Source organism: Pongo abelii, chromosome 19 (assembly GCF_028885655.2).
Source record: "Pongo abelii isolate AG06213 chromosome 19, NHGRI_mPonAbe1-v2.0_pri, whole genome shotgun sequence".
Classification (NCBI taxonomy): domain Eukaryota; kingdom Metazoa; phylum Chordata; class Mammalia; order Primates; family Hominidae; genus Pongo; species Pongo abelii.
In genome coordinates this window covers 95,588,838-95,604,156 of record NC_072004.2, presented here as the reverse complement: position 1 = coordinate 95,604,156, position 15,319 = coordinate 95,588,838, and the positions used below count along the sequence as shown (strand labels likewise).

At 47.4% G+C, this 15,319-nt stretch overlaps 1 protein-coding gene across 1 annotated transcript; it reads left to right on the top strand.

The window, feature by feature from the left end:
• The first annotated feature begins 1,047 nt into the window (after positions 1 to 1,047).
• EIF4A3 (eukaryotic translation initiation factor 4A3) lies at positions 1,048 to 13,047 on the top strand. Its single transcript, XM_002827914.5, has 12 exons — positions 1,048 to 1,442; positions 4,081 to 4,153; positions 6,467 to 6,533; positions 6,940 to 7,002; positions 8,150 to 8,282; positions 8,540 to 8,620; positions 9,137 to 9,278; positions 10,030 to 10,168; positions 10,805 to 10,920; positions 11,980 to 12,087; positions 12,184 to 12,311; positions 12,795 to 13,047. The coding sequence occupies exons 1-12, from the start codon at positions 1,274 to 1,276 to the stop codon at positions 12,809 to 12,811; spliced, it is 1,236 nt and encodes a 411-aa protein (XP_002827960.1). The 5' UTR covers positions 1,048 to 1,273; the 3' UTR covers positions 12,812 to 13,047.
• Positions 13,048 to 15,319: the final 2,272 nt, after the last annotated feature.

Sequence of the window (15,319 nt, the reverse complement as noted above, 5' to 3'; positions counted from 1 at the left end):
CTGGGGCTGAGGCAGGAGGATCGCCTGTGCTCGGGAGGTGGAGGCTGCAGCGAACTGAGATCTTGCCATGGCACTCCAGCCTGGGCGACAGAGCCAGACTGTCTCAAAACAAATAAACGAACAAACAAAAAGCAGGTTAAGATGCGCAACTGGTTAAAGTTCTGCTGGGCAATTAAAAAATGATCCCGTCTGGGTTATCTACGCTGCAGGACACGCATTATTGGCACCGTCTACTGACAGGAGGCCTTCATTAAGAGCAAATTGCAGGCTCAGCGCGTATTTTACTTTGTAACAGCTGCTTGCCGGGCACAGTGCTTCATGCCTGTAATCCCAGCACTTTGGGAGGCCAAGGCAGGCGGATCACCTGAGGCCCAGCAGTTCAAGACCAGCCAGGACAACCCTAACTCCCCCGTCCCCCAACCCCGTTTCTACAAAAAAATTTTAAAAATTAGCCGGGCGTGGTGGCGCGCGCCTGAGGTCCCAGCTACTCCAGAGGCTGAGGCGGAGGCTACAGTGAGCCCTGATCCCACCACTGCACTCCAGCCGGGGAGACGGAGCGAGACCCTGTCCCCAACTCACCAGGCAAACGGCGAAAATACACACAGGCGCGTCCCCAAAGAGGGACGCCGGCGTCAGGGGCCCTGGCCCTCCCCAGCGCAGACCCGCCCGAGCCCAACGCCGCGCCGGGGCCCACCACCGGCGGCCGTGAGAGTTTCTACCCTAATCTCCCCGGCGAGCTGGGCGCCTCCACTACGGGTCCGCGACGCAGTGCACTCACTGCGGGCCCGACAGAGGACCCGTGCTCGTCATTTTTATTCGAGGCGTGGCTGTCTGGAGACCCCGCCCGGAGCGGAGGCCCCTCGCGGCCCGCAGCCTGTTTCCAGGGGATTCAGGTCCACACGCCGCTCAAAGAACCTCAGCACCCCAGTCGGCAAAATTCCACAACCCCCACGAAACATCGCCAACTTTAGAAGTCCCACCCCCTCCGTACCCTTTATAAAGAACCGGGTGCCCCGCCTCAACGAGATCCCGCGGGAACTGCATATTGCGCGAGAGCAGAAACACCTTACTTTTCCCTGCGGCAAACGCCCAGTTCCCTTTCACGTGACGAAGAGTGCCCCGTCCCCCAGAGGCGTGGCCGCGTCGCGCGCACGCACGTACGCACGTACGCACGTCTGGCGCCTCACGCTTTCGCCCTCTTAAGGCTCAGTTCTCGGAAGCGGCAGCCAGAGCTGGTGTGGCGCGCGCTGGGCTCGTCTACGGACTCTGAATCATGGCGACCACGGCCACGATGGCGACCTCGGGCTCGGCGCGAAAGCGGCTGCTCAAAGAGGAAGACATGACTAAAGTGGAGTTCGAGACCAGCGAGGAGGTGGATGTGACCCCCACGTTCGACACCATGGGCCTGCGGGAGGACCTACTGCGGGGCATCTACGCTTACGGTGAGCGAGGGCGAGTCGGGGGCGAGTCGGGGGCGAGTCGGGGGCAAGCCTGGGGCGAGCTGGGGGCTGAGGGCCCGACTGGTGACTCCCGGGCCGGCCCTGCGCTCCGGAGGTCGTGGTGAGGGTCGAGGCTCGGAGGCCAGTGACGTCCGACCCCCACCCCCACCCCCGTCCTCGCCCTCACGCCTGGCTGTGTCGGCGCTTTCGGTGTGTCCCCTGTGCAGAGCTCGGCGCTGGGTCCGTCGGGGGCTGCAGCCGCTTCGTGGCACCTCAGCGTCGTTCATTCAGCAGATGACTGTTTTCTACCTATTAGCTTTTCTAGGTACTGGGGTTTTGGCGGTAAACCAGATGGGTTTGCGCCTTTACGGGTTTTGAATTTCGTTTGGGGGGAAAGCATACTGTCAGGTTGCCCAGGCAGTGGTTGTTGCTGTGAAGAACCTGAAGCGGGGTAATTGAATAGAGTGGGACTGGGAAGGAGGAGAGAATTAGTAAAGCAGAGAGGTAAGGGGGTTCGCAGGAGGGGGTGCCATTTGAGCAGAGGTCTGGATGAAGGAGACTGTTAATGAGAAGAGGGAAGAGCAGTTGGGGCAGAAGGAACAGCTGGTGCCAGGGCCTTGCAGCCCTTAGCCAGCTGCATTCCAGGAACTGAAAGAAGTCCCCTGTGGTGGGATTTTGGAGAGCTAGTCAGGGGCCACATCTTGCAAAGACGTGTAGGGTGACGAATAATTTTAATTTCATTTGGAAATCTAGTGGGAAGCCACTGGAAGGTTTTAAGTAGCTATGTGACACGATCACATTGATCACATTTGCAGTTTTAAAGATTCTTCTGGGTGTCTGTGAATTTGAGGTGAGGCGAGGCAAGGCAGGAGAGGAAACAGAAGAGTTGGGAGCTTTTGCTCCAGTTCAGGGAAGAGAGGATTGTGCTGCCTTGAAAATGGAGTACCAGGGAGCTGACAGCATTGGCTGATGGATTGAACGTGACAGAAGAAGGAGAGTTGGAGTGTTTTGAGTAACCGGTGGTTGATGCTGCAAACATTTGGCTAGGTAGGCAGCACTCCAGAGAGTCAGAATCAGGAGCTGTCTCTTGGTATGTTTGAAAGATCTGAGGAAGCTGAGAGAGAGCCTGGAGAAGAGGTGGGGTTGGGCACATAGATAGGAATGACCAGCATCTGGGATAAATGGCTTGTGTTTAATGCTTGGGACAGGGACATTTTTTATCCTGTAGTTCTCTTCCTTTTCTTTTCTTTCTTCCTTTTCTTTCTGACAGTCCTGCTCTGTTGCCAAGGCTAGAGTGTAGTGGCATGATCTCGGCTGACTGCAGCTTCCACTTCTGGGGCTCAAGGGATTCCTTTGCCTCAGCCTCCCGAGTAGCTGGGATTATAGGCGTGGGCCACCATGTCCTACTAATTTTTGTATTTTTAGTAGGGAGGGGATTTTGCTATGTTGCCCAGGCTGGTCTTGACCTCCTGACCTCAGTGATCCACCAGCCTCAGCCTCCCAAAGTGATGGCATTACGGGTGTGAGCCACCCCACCTGGCCTTATCCTGTAGTTCTTGATGCCACAACAGTTTGGACAAAGTGAAGCGAAGTTGCTGAGGATGGGTGGTGAAAAAGCATCTCAGCCAGCCTCACAGTGAGGCTGACAGCCCCACCTGGTTTCCTGGCACTCAGGCCGTCTCTGCCCTAAGACACTGTTGTTAGTTTCCCATCTGTGTGCTTGCTCTTCATGAAGAGTTTAAATCATCTGCTATATTTGCCTTTGTGTTAAGATGGGAAATTTTGCTACATTTTCTTTTGTTTCTTATTTTTCGCTATGCCCCAGAACTGAGCAGAGCTACATTTAAGAGACTACCAAAAAATAATTGAAATAGAGTTTTTGTATATAAAATTTTATTTACTTACTTGAAAAACACGTGGTTCTTCTTCAAAATAGCCTCACCCTTTGGTGTAGTAGTTGCTTTGCAGGAGAGATGGTGTAGTTAGTGAGCTGCATCCAGACAGGAGAACAGCATAGGACACCTTGCAGTGTGACCCACGCAGGTTAAATGGAGTTGTAGACCTGTCAGCAACACACAAACTTAATGCTAGCTAGTAGGAGAGAACAATGGCTACAGTGACTTTCCTGTTTTTTGTTGTTTTTTTTTTAATTTAAAAAGTAGTATAGGTTGTTTGTAATCCAGTCAAACCTAAGGAAGTAATTAGAGTAAAAAGTAAGCTTCTTTCCACCCCTCTACTGCAGTAACTGCCAGAACGTTTTGGCACTTATACTTCCAGATGTTGCACGCCCAGATTTTTTTTTTTTTTTTTTTAAACAAAACTGGTATCTCTATATTCTACAATTTGGTGATTTTTTAAAAATAGAGATTTGTCTTTACAGATAACATCCCATGTTAGTTACAATTTGGTGATTTTTTAAAAATAGAGATTTGTCTTTACAGATAACATCCCATGTTAGTGTAGAAATCCACTCAGCCCAATTCATTGAGCCCCTGGGTTTTGAGAGCTTGCTATGTTGAACACTGGGTTAGGCTGGAGGACAGGTTCAAAAAACAAACCATGTCTGCCCCTGAGGAGCTCACAGAACAGGGTTTCTATGCTGTCATTGTGGTGAGAGCTAATTTTTTGTTTTTATTTGCAGGTTTTGAAAAACCATCAGCAATCCAGCAACGAGCAATCAAGCAGATCATCAAAGGCAGAGATGTCATTGCACAGTAAGTCGTCCTGGGGTGCGGCGCAGCTGGATGTAAATTTGGGCAGCGCAGTGCAGTTAGATGCTCTGGGATGACTGTTTCCCTCAGCTTCTACACACTCAGTTCCAACACTTTCCCTGACTTTAGCCACAGGGTTTAATCATTTTTTTAATTTGTGTTCTGTACTGTAGAAAGCTTTCATTTTCTTTTTGAGATGGAGTCTCGCCCAGGCTGAAGTGCAGTGGTGCCATCTTGGCTCACTGTAACCTTTGCCTCTCAGTTTCAAGCTATTCTCCTGCCTCACCCTCCCAAGTAGCTGGGATTACAGGCATGCACCACCACGCCCGGCTAATTTTCATATTTTTAGTAGAGACGGGGTTTCACCATGTTGGTCAGGCTGGTCTCAAACTCCTGACCTCAGGTGATCCACCCTCCTTGGCCTCCTAAAGTGCTGGGATTACAGGCGTGAGTTACTGCGCCCGGCCAAGGCTTTCATTTTCTTAGCCAGCTTTGCTTAGTGGTTTGCTGGCATGTGGAATTGTATATAACACAATTTCGGAAGAACAGACTGTGCTTTTCCTCTGCTTTCACAACACCACAACAATCATCAGCACAGAAGAAGACTTCTGTGAGCAGAGGTGTGGGGGTTTTCCAGCTGCATGTCCTCCAGTTCAACTCTCACACCACCTGCCTGGAGATAGGCCATATCCTGCAGGTCGAGGGCTCAGTCCCCACGACTACCCTCTTTTAAGACACCAGTTATAAGTTCGGACCTCTAGAACTTCTGACCAAGCAGCTTCAAGTTGGGGTTCCCACAATCCCCTCTTTAGGTTGGATTAATTTGCTGGAACAGCAGCTTAGAGAACTCAGGGAAACACATTTAGTGGTTTATTATAAAGGGTACTGCAGAGGATACAGATATGGGGGGAGGGGTGCAGCCTCCAAGGGGCGGGTGGTCACCTCCCGGAACCTCCTTGTGTTCCACTGTCTGTGTTCAGCCATCTAGAAGCTCTTCGAACCCAGTCCTCTTGGGTTTTTATGGAAAATTCCATGAGGTCAGCATTCTTTCCCCAACAAGGGAATAGGGCAGGAGCTTTTCTGGGATAATACCATAATGCTTTTTTAAAAAAAAATTTGAAATTTAAATTTTTTACTTTTTTCGAGACAGGGTCTTACTCTGTCTACCAGGCTGGAGTGCAGTCGTGTGATTACAGCTCACAGCAGCCTCAAGCGATCCTCCCACCTCACCCTCCCAAGTAGCTGGGACTACAGGCACACATCACCATGCCCAGTTAATTTTTGTATTTTCTGTAGAGACAGGGTTTTGTTGTGTTGCCCAGGCTGCTCTCAAACTCCTGGCAATCTGCCTGCCTTGGCTTCCCAAAGCCTTGGGATTACAGGCGTGAGCCACTGTGCCCGGCCTAAACATTTTTTTTAAGATATGGGGCCTCACTTCGTCACCCAGGCGGGAATGCAGTGGTGTAGTCATAGCTCACTGCAGCCTCTAACTCCAAGGATTAAGGAATCATCCCGCCTCAACCTCCCAAGTAGCTGGGACTGCCAGAATGTGCCGCCATTCCTAGTTAGTTTTTTGTTTTGTTTAGAAATGGGGTCTCTTGCTGTATTGCCCAGGCTGGTCTCGAATTCCTGGCTTCAACCAATCCTGCCTCTGCGTCCTAGAGTGTTGGGAATACAGGCCTGACTGAGCCACCACGCCAGGAAATGAGGGTCTTTATGACTCACAATCTGAAAGGCAGGGAAGATTAGAGCCCTGCTGTGGAGCAGGTGAAAGGAGGGCAGAAGGTCAGAAAGATTGTTTCCTGAGGCCTAACAGACCCATCAATTTAATAAGACGGTAACAAGGGCTATGGGAGCTGTGAGCCAGGAACTATGGATGAAGACTTGTATATAGCCATATCTCCTAGCACCACAAATCCTCTTTTAATAGCTTTATTCTTCGTTTGCCTAATTTCAAAAAAGACTCATTTACACAAAAATTTCTTTAGAGGAGAAAGTCCAAAATCCTAGAAGGAAAAGAGTTGTATTTAGATAAAGGGGAGTCTTCCTTTTTCTGACACCTGTGAAACGCCTCTTGAAGTTATAGAGTCTGTGGCTCCATTGCCCCCATGCAGAAGCCATATCTACTCTCTTCATGGACACTTAACAAGCTGTGACACTGGGCCTGAGTCCTGCCTCCTTGCAATTAAGATGTTATTGGGTACGGGGGCTTGTTGGAAGAAGGTACCTAAGTGCCTCTGGAGCCCAGGCCTTGGAGTGCAGCTGTGGTGTGGCCTGTCCTCCCTCTAATCCCACTGCTCTTGTTTCCTTGAATAGGTCTCAGTCCGGCACAGGAAAAACAGCCACCTTCAGTATCTCAGTCCTCCAGTGTTTGGATATTCAGGTAATTTGCCATTCTTAAAACAAACTGTTCTGTAATTCTAGGAAATACTTGCTTTCTCTTCTGTAACTACAGTGTTCAAAAAGTACAATTAAAATTTTCTAGTATGTATTGACTCAGCAAATTTTTACAGAGTCTTAGTTGTATACTAATATTTGTACTAACTAATATTCTGTCATGATTTTCTATTTAACTAGAGGAAGCGCTTGTCTGCGGACGAGGATCCTGACACATTAAGTTATTGCTGGATTTGCAATTTAAATGACACTAATATTTGCTAACCTCTGTAAGAGATGAGAAGTATGATTAATATGAGATACTATTTCTCATATAGATCTGAGTGTGAATTACTACAGTCCACCTTGATAATACTGAGGATTCTCTATTTTCTGATAAATTATTTCACCAGGTTCGTGAAACTCAAGCTTTGATCTTGGCTCCCACAAGAGAGTTAGCTGTGCAGATCCAGAAGGTGAGATGGCTAAAGATAGCGGTGTCCGATTTGCAAGTACTGCTTTTGTGATTTAGTTGTGAAACACTGACTTACTTATTTAATCCAATCCTGTTTTCTGATACCTCAAAATTTTCTTCCTGATTAACATTTTGCCATGAATCATTATATAAATTGCTGGTTTGTATTAAGTCATTTTTGGTGTGGCTTGTGTGCTCTCAGTAGTTTTTTTACAGCCTTAGAAATGTAGATTTTTCAGCGAAAAATCAATTTTAATAAAAATAAATTAGGCTGAGGTGGGTGGATCACCTGAGGTCAGGAGTTTGAGACCAGCCTGGTCAACATGGTGAAACCCTGTCTCTACTAAAAATACAAAAAATTAGCTGGGCATGGTGGTGGGCACCTGTAATCCCAGCTACTCGGGTGGCTAAGCAGGAGAATCACTTGAACCCGGGAGGCAGAGGTTGCAGTGAGCTGAGATTGTGCCATTATACTCTAGCCGGGGCAACAAGAGTGAAACTCTGTCTCAAAAAATATAAATTGTACCCACTTTATACTTACATAGTATAAAGAAGTATGTTTAAAAAGATGTATATTAAGATGTTAATGTCGGTTTCTTTGGTGGATGGGATTATGAATTTTATATATTCTTTTCTGTTAATGGTATAGCTTTTGTAATAAGAAACCAGCAGGCTGGGCGTGGTGGCTCACGCCTGTAATCCCAGCACTTTGGGAGGCCAAGGCGGGCGGATCACGAGGTCAGGAGATCGAGACCATCCTGGCTAACACAGTGAAACCCTGTCTCTACTAAAACTACAAAAACAAAATTAGCCTGGCGTGGTGGCTGGCGCCTGTAGTCCCAGCTACTCGGGAAGTTGAGGCTGAACCCGGGAGGTGGAGCTTGGAGTGAGCTAAGATTGTGCTGCTGCACTCCAGCCTGGGCCACAGAGCGAGACTCCATCTCAAAAACAAAAACAAACGAACAAAAAAAACAGCAAAATTAACTTGGATGTTGTCAGAGAAAAGAGCAGGAGAATTTTGTGGTTTCTAGATAATAATGGCATAAATAATAATTGGTGATCATCTTGGAGGAGGAACAGTCTTTCTTTTTGGAAAACGTGGGTGTTTCTCTCTCCCACCCTGGACATGAACCTGTGCTTTGATTTAGGGGCTGCTTGCTCTCGGTGACTACATGAATGTCCAGTGCCATGCCTGCATTGGAGGCACCAATGTTGGTGAAGACATCAGGAAGTTGGATTATGGACAGCATGTTGTTGCGGGCACTCCAGGGCGTGTTTTTGGTAAGCACTTTTGTCGCTAAAAATGGTGCTGCGAGTAGTATTTGTAAGAAGCGCTTAAATGGTACAGGACAGCTTTCGATTTGGTAGGCCACATGGTAGACTTCTGCACCTGGGTCACTTGCAGGAGGTGGAGGGAAGGTCTCTGGAACGCTGAGACCAGTGGAATGATGAGCTCTTTCCTGGGAGCCTCGGGTGTGATTATTTCAAAATCTCATAGATATGATTTGTCGTAATTATTTCAAAATCTCGTGTTATAGATATGATTCGTCGCAGAAGCTTAAGGACACGTGCTATCAAAATGTTGGTTTTGGATGAAGCTGATGAAATGTTGAATAAAGGTATGAGTAACAAAAGAATTACTTTTCTAGTGACATAATTCTTAGTTCTTAAGTTTTCACAGTGTAAAATTGAAACAGATAGCCAATGAATGTTCTGAATGTGAATAGTGTTTTCATTGTGGAAAAACAATTGTGCCTTGGTGGCAATTATGAACAAAAAATTCCTACCTTGATTTTATTTATTTATTCATTGTGGGTGACTCAGGCCAGCCTCTCTATTGCTTTTTATTTGGTATCTAGGACTCTGGGGGTGGGTTTCTTGATCCCTAGAGCACTTCAGATTGAAGAAGCACCAAAGGGAAACCAGATTCCCTCAACCAGATAACACTCCGGTGGGCAGGGAGTAGGGACGGAGAGAACGCGTGGATGTGGCCTGGTTCTGTAAAAATAAGATTTCTTGTCAAACATACCTTATCACCACTCTGCCTCTAACCCAGTGGGAACACTGGGTGTGCACCTTCCATTTCTGGGTGTGCCGCCCTAAACATCCCTCACCTGTCTTGCTCCCTGTCCCAGGTTTCAAAGAGCAGATTTACGATGTATACAGGTACCTGCCTCCAGCCACACAGGTGGTTCTCATCAGTGCCACGCTGCCACACGAGATTCTGGAGATGACCAACAAGTTCATGACTGACCCAATCCGCATCTTGGTGAAACGGTAGGAGCCCCTCTTGTCAAGTTTACTAAAACACTGGGCCACATTTATAAAGGATTTTATGTCGTAATTTCAAAAACTTCTTATAGCCAGAGTCTGGCTGTATTGCTGAAGCTGGTGTCAAAATCCAGGCCTCAGGCTATCCTCCTGCCTGAGTGTAAAGGAATTGAAAGCATGCAATCTTTTAAAATTCCTGTTTTGAAAAACCAAATAGGCTGGGCAACATAGGGAGACCCTATCTCTACAAATAATAAAAAATTAGCGAGGTAGGGCCGGCACATGCCTGTAGTCCCAGCTACTCAGGAGGCTGTGGTGGGAGGATCGCTTGAGGTCAGGAGGCTGAGGCTGCAGTGAGCTTTGATTGTGCCACTGCACTTCAGCCAGGGCAACAGAGCAAGACCCTGTCTCAAACAAAACAAAACAAAACAAAACAACCCATCTTTTATAATACTCATTGTGGTTTGAACCAATAATTCTAAATTTAAAAATTAGGTGACTGTATTTACTTATCAATGTTTTGTTTAGAATCATATTCCATGTGGTGCACATTGTGAAATGTTAAGTAGGATACAGAATGGAGGCCTGTGTGATGGAAGTGGTGACGGGATGGAGGACAGGGCTGGGGCTGCTGGGGCTGTACCAGATATCACGGTGTGACCTTCTCCACCGGGGTCTCCCTGGATCCTGGCTTGGCCCACCCTCAAGTCCTAGCTGGAAGGATGAGGATGTAACAGGATTTGTCTTTGTCCTTCAGTGATGAATTGACTCTGGAAGGCATCAAGCAGTTTTTCGTGGCAGTGGAGAGGGAAGAGTGGAAATTTGACACTCTGTGTGACCTCTACGACACACTGACCATCACTCAGGCGGTCATCTTCTGCAACACCAAAAGAAAGGTAAGAGGCACTGCACAGCCTCCATGTGCTGAAGGGAAATTGCAGATTGAGTCTCTGAATGACGTAAATCAAGATTTTTCAGTAAAGGGCCAGTTTGTCCGTATTTTAAGCTTTCAGGGTATGTGGTCTCTTGCAAAAGCAGCTGTAGACAGTAGGCAAACGGTCAGACGTGGCTGTGACCATTGAAACTTTATTTACAGAACAGCGATATCAGCCACCCTAAAGATTCAGATTTCACTGGTTGAAGGTGGAACCCAGGCCTGAGTAGTTTTAGATCCCCAGGTGATGGTAATGTGGAGGCAGACCTGAGAACTCTCGGCTGCTTTCCTGAGAAAGGAAAGGAGTTGGGCTACATTCTAACAAGATTGGAATTCAAATTTCAAATGGGAATGAGCACACCTGGCCCCCTCCCCCCATAGAGTCATCACATGGAGAAAAGTAAGAGGGTTTTGTGAGTGCACCCCAACATTTTCTGGGAAAAAGTTTGTACATGGAGTTAGGAAGATTCTGAGTTTTAAGAGCAGTTACCTTATGAATATTGATACTGGTTCTGCAAATGATGGGGGTAAAATCCCGAATGCACATCTCTGGTTTGGTATACGAGCTTGCAGTAGCATCTGCTGATTGGATTTGTAGGTGGACTGGCTGACGGAGAAAATGAGGGAAGCCAACTTCACCGTGTCCTCCATGCATGGAGACATGCCCCAGAAAGAGCGAGAGTCCATCATGAAGGAGTTCCGGTCAGGCGCCAGGTGGGTCCGCTACGCTGTGGCTCTGCGGGTCAGGGTTTGCTAGACTGTGTGCTAAGCACTTCGTATGCACTGCCTAAGTGCAGGCCCCACACCTGGGGGGATGACAAGCTTCTGCTCTGAAAGCTGAGGCCCCGGGTGAGCAGAAAACCTTCTAGTTAATGAGGGGTCCGCTGTGCTCTCGTAATACTTAGGTCGAGGTGATAACTAGCCTTAACTAGCCAGGTTGGTCACCTTGGTTACAAGCGTGTGTCTTCTTTTCCAGTAAGTAGGGGTTTTCTGTTCATCGTCTCGATTACTTTAATTCCACAGTGGTCAGAAAGCATGAATTGGGTGGTTTCATTCATTTGAACTTGAATCAGACTTCCTTCCTTGCCCACCTTGTGTGGTCAGCTTAACAAATGTGTGTGCCTTTTTTTTTTTTTTTTTTTTGAGACAGTCTCACTTCGTTACCCAGGCCGGAGTGCAGTGGCATAATCTTGGCTCATTGCAGCCTCTGCCTCCTGATTTCAAGTGACTCCTGTGCCTCAGCCTCCCGAGTAGCTGGAATGGCTAATTTTTTTTTTTTTTTTTTTTTTTTTTTTTGCATTTTTAGTAGAGATGGGGTTTCACCATGTTGGCCAGGCTGGTCTCGAACTCCTGACCTCAGGTGATCCGTCTGCCTCAGCCTCCGGCAGTGCTGGGATTACAGGCATGAGCCGCCGCCATGTCTGGCCAAAGTTACCGTTTTTAATTTTTTGCTAGGCAAAAGTAAAGTATTTTTCCCAATTATTGGTTTAGGACCGATTAAACAAGTTAAAGGTAGTCTAGTAAAAGATGTCTATTTTTTTAATCTGATGGAGCACATGACCGAAGTAACTAAATCCACCAACAGCCCCTCTGCACAGGGGTTTCTGGTGCTGTCCCTGAGGCTTCATGTTTGCAGACAGACTGGTGGGAGAGGAGAATCTCATACATTTTGGACTTGTAGCCGGGATTCCTTAAAATCAGCAATGGAAGCAAGTCCAGTCTCACATTCGTATGAGTAATTTAATCGCCTCAAACACACTTTCTGTTTTGCAGCCGAGTGCTTATCTCTACAGACGTCTGGGCCAGGGGGTTGGACGTCCCTCAGGTGTCCCTCATCATTAACTACGATCTCCCCAATAACAGAGAATTATACATACACAGGTAGGGTGCAAGCGCTCATTGGCTTCACTTCTGTGACACATTTACTAAATCTTGATTGCTGTATATACTAACTGTAATATTGTTTTATTCCTGAAGAATTGGGAGATCAGGTCGATATGGCCGGAAGGGTGTGGCCATTAACTTTGTAAAGAATGACGACATCCGCATCCTCAGAGATATCGAGCAGTACTATTCCACTCAGATTGATGAGATGCCTATGAACGGTAGGAAATCGTCCAGCTCTACTGTAATTGTAGAGGGAACTTCCCTATTCTTAGTTTGGGGCACTTGAGTTTGTTTTTTGTTGTGGTTTTGTTTTGTTTTTGAGACGAAGTTTCGCTCTGTCACCCAGGCTGGAGTGCGGTGGCGCGATTTCGGCTCACTGCAACCTCTGCCTCCTGGGTTCAAGCAATTCTCCTGCCTCAGCCTCCTGAGTAGCTGGGATTACAGACGCGTACACCATAGCCAGCTAATTTTTGTATTTTTAGTAGAGACGGGGTTTCACCATGTTGGCCAGGCTGGTCTCGAACTCCTCCAATGATCCGCCCACCTCGGCCTCCCAAACTGCTGGGATTACAGGCGTGAGCCACTATGCCTGGCCTGTTTTTTGTTTTGAGAAGTCTGTTGTGAGGTTTTAATTAAATTTACGTTACAAATTTTCATTTTGTTTGTATTGTTCCTTAATCTGTTTCTTTCTTCACTTTCAGTTGCTGATCTGATCTGAAGCAGCAGCTCAATGGGATGAATGGAGACTGCTCACCTGCTCTGTACTCCTGTTTGGAAGTATTTAGATCCAGCTTGTATTTAATGGGGTTTATATGGACTTTCTTCTCATAAATGGCCTCCCGTCTCCCTTCCTTCGAAGAGGATATGGGGATTCTGCTTTCTTTTCTTATTTACATGTAAATAAGACATTGTTCTAAGTCTTTTTCATTAAAAATTTAAAACTTTTCTCATAAACTCTGTATTTCTAAGATGCCACCAGCTTCTCTAGTAACTTACTGTGTAGTCTTGGGTCATTTCACTCACTTTTCTCTTTTTCTTTTTCAAAAAAAGAAAAAGCCTGTTGCCCAGGCTGGAGCACAGTGGCGCAATCTCCTCTCACCGCAAGCTCCACCTCCTGGGTTCATGCCATTCTCCTGCCTCAGCCTCGCAAGCAGCTGGGAGTACAGGCGCCCGCCACCTTGCCAGGCTAATTTTTTTGTATTTCAGTAGAGACGGGGTTTCACCGTGTTAGCCAAGATGGTCTCAATCTCCTGACCTCGTGATCTGCCCACCTCGGCCTCCCAAAGTGCTGGGATTACAGGCGTGAGCCACCGCACCCGGCCCATTTCACTCAATTTTCTAATTTTCTTTGGAGAGAGTTTCATTGTTGATGAGTTTTGCCCTGCCGCCCAGGCTGAAGAGCAGTGGCACCATCACAACTCATTGCAGCCACAACCTCCTGGGCTCAAGCGATCCTCTCACCTCAGCCTCCTGAGTAGCTGGGACTACAGGTGCATGCCAGCACATCTGGCTAATTTTTAAATTTTTTGTAGAGACAGGGTCTCACTTTGTGGCCTAGGCTGGTCTGTCAGTCACTCATGGGTTTAAGTGATTCTCCCATCTTGGCCTTACAAAGTGCTGGGATAACAGGTGTGAGCCACCATGCCTGGCCTCATTTTTCTAATTTTTTTTTTTTGTTTTTTTGAGAGCCAGGATCTCCCTGTCTGTCGCCCAGGCAGGAGTATAGTGGCAGGATCATGACTTACTACAGTGTTGACAAACAGAAATTAAACAGAAAATTTTCTGTTTAAATATTTAAATTATTGAAGTATTATTTAAGTTATCTGTTCAAATATTTAAAGTAATTACCTGTAGCTTTATAGGCACACAGCACCACAGCTGCCCAATTTTTAATTTTTTAAATGTTTTTAAAGACAGGGTCTCTGTTGACCAGGCTGGTCTTAAACTCCTGACTTCAAGCAGTCCTCCCGCCTCAGCCTCTCAAAGTGCTGGGATTACACACATGAGCCACAGACCAGGCTCTCATATTTGAAATGGAAATGTTAAAGCTGGCCCCTCCCTTCCTGAAATTGGTTGGGATGATAATCTTTATTTCAGGGTTAGGGTGAGCTTGGAAATATTTTTAAATTTCATCAGGCGATTCTACTTGAAGGCATCTGAAATTGTATAGTTTATGAATGGAACTTCCTTTCACTGAAACTGTGACTGGACCCTTGCTAGCCAGCTGGTGGCTGGTAGACCAGCTGCATCATCAGGAGCTGGTTAGAAATGCAAGTGCTTGGGCCCTGCCCTGGCCTGCTGAGTGAGAACCTGCAGTTAACAAGGCTCCCAGGTGGCACTGTTGGCCGAGCGGGAGGAGCACGAGACTACAGGCCCAGGCAGCTTAATGAGTTCCTGGCAAGGAGGAACCAGATAGAGGGGTGTTCAGGGCATTTGTTCAGCAGCAGTGGGGAGTGACGCCCACCACTGCTCTGGCAAGTGCCAGCCTCAATGTCCGTATCTGCAGGCGCCTGAGCTCACTGAGGCTCACCTGGTCTCATCAGGAGCTGCTGTCAGGCTTGTGTTAGAGGTGAGGAGTGGCTCAGGTTTCCACAGTCACTCCGGAGGACGGAAGGGCCTCCATTACCAGTAAGAATGATTTTAGATGAATAAGCACACAGTGTTACAGTGGAGGAGGCAGCATTTGTGCCTTGGGGAGGAGATGGCAGGAGAAGGGGGTGGGGCTTAAGCTACCCCACACACTGTCCAGGAAAGGTCATCCTAAAAGGAAAAATACATGTGTCCATGAAAATGTCAAACTGTACTGACAAATCAGAAATGGTATGTGATTATCCAAGATTTAAAAACCACCAGTCCTAAAGGTTGACAAGGAAAGTTTCCAGACTTTCTGGAGAGCAGCCTGGCCCTTGGGCAGTCAGTGATGAAAATGCTATTTCCCTTTGGTGGTGTGTGGTTCTGCTGTAGGCAGCTGTCTGGAATGTGGACTGCTCCAGGAAGTTCAGCGTTGCTCCTGCCTATACCAGGGAAGGATGCTAAGTGCTCACAGATGGGGATGTGGTGCGGGACGGGGTGGAACATTTGCAGTGATGCTGAGAAGAGAAGGGTACAAGAGGTAGAGAACTCATGGAGGTTCTTGGGAGGCTGGTTTGGGGCCAGGATCCTCCCAGAGTCCAGATGGAGTCAAGTTCAGGCAGGGGGTCTGCTGAGCCTTGCTAGGTAGGTATCA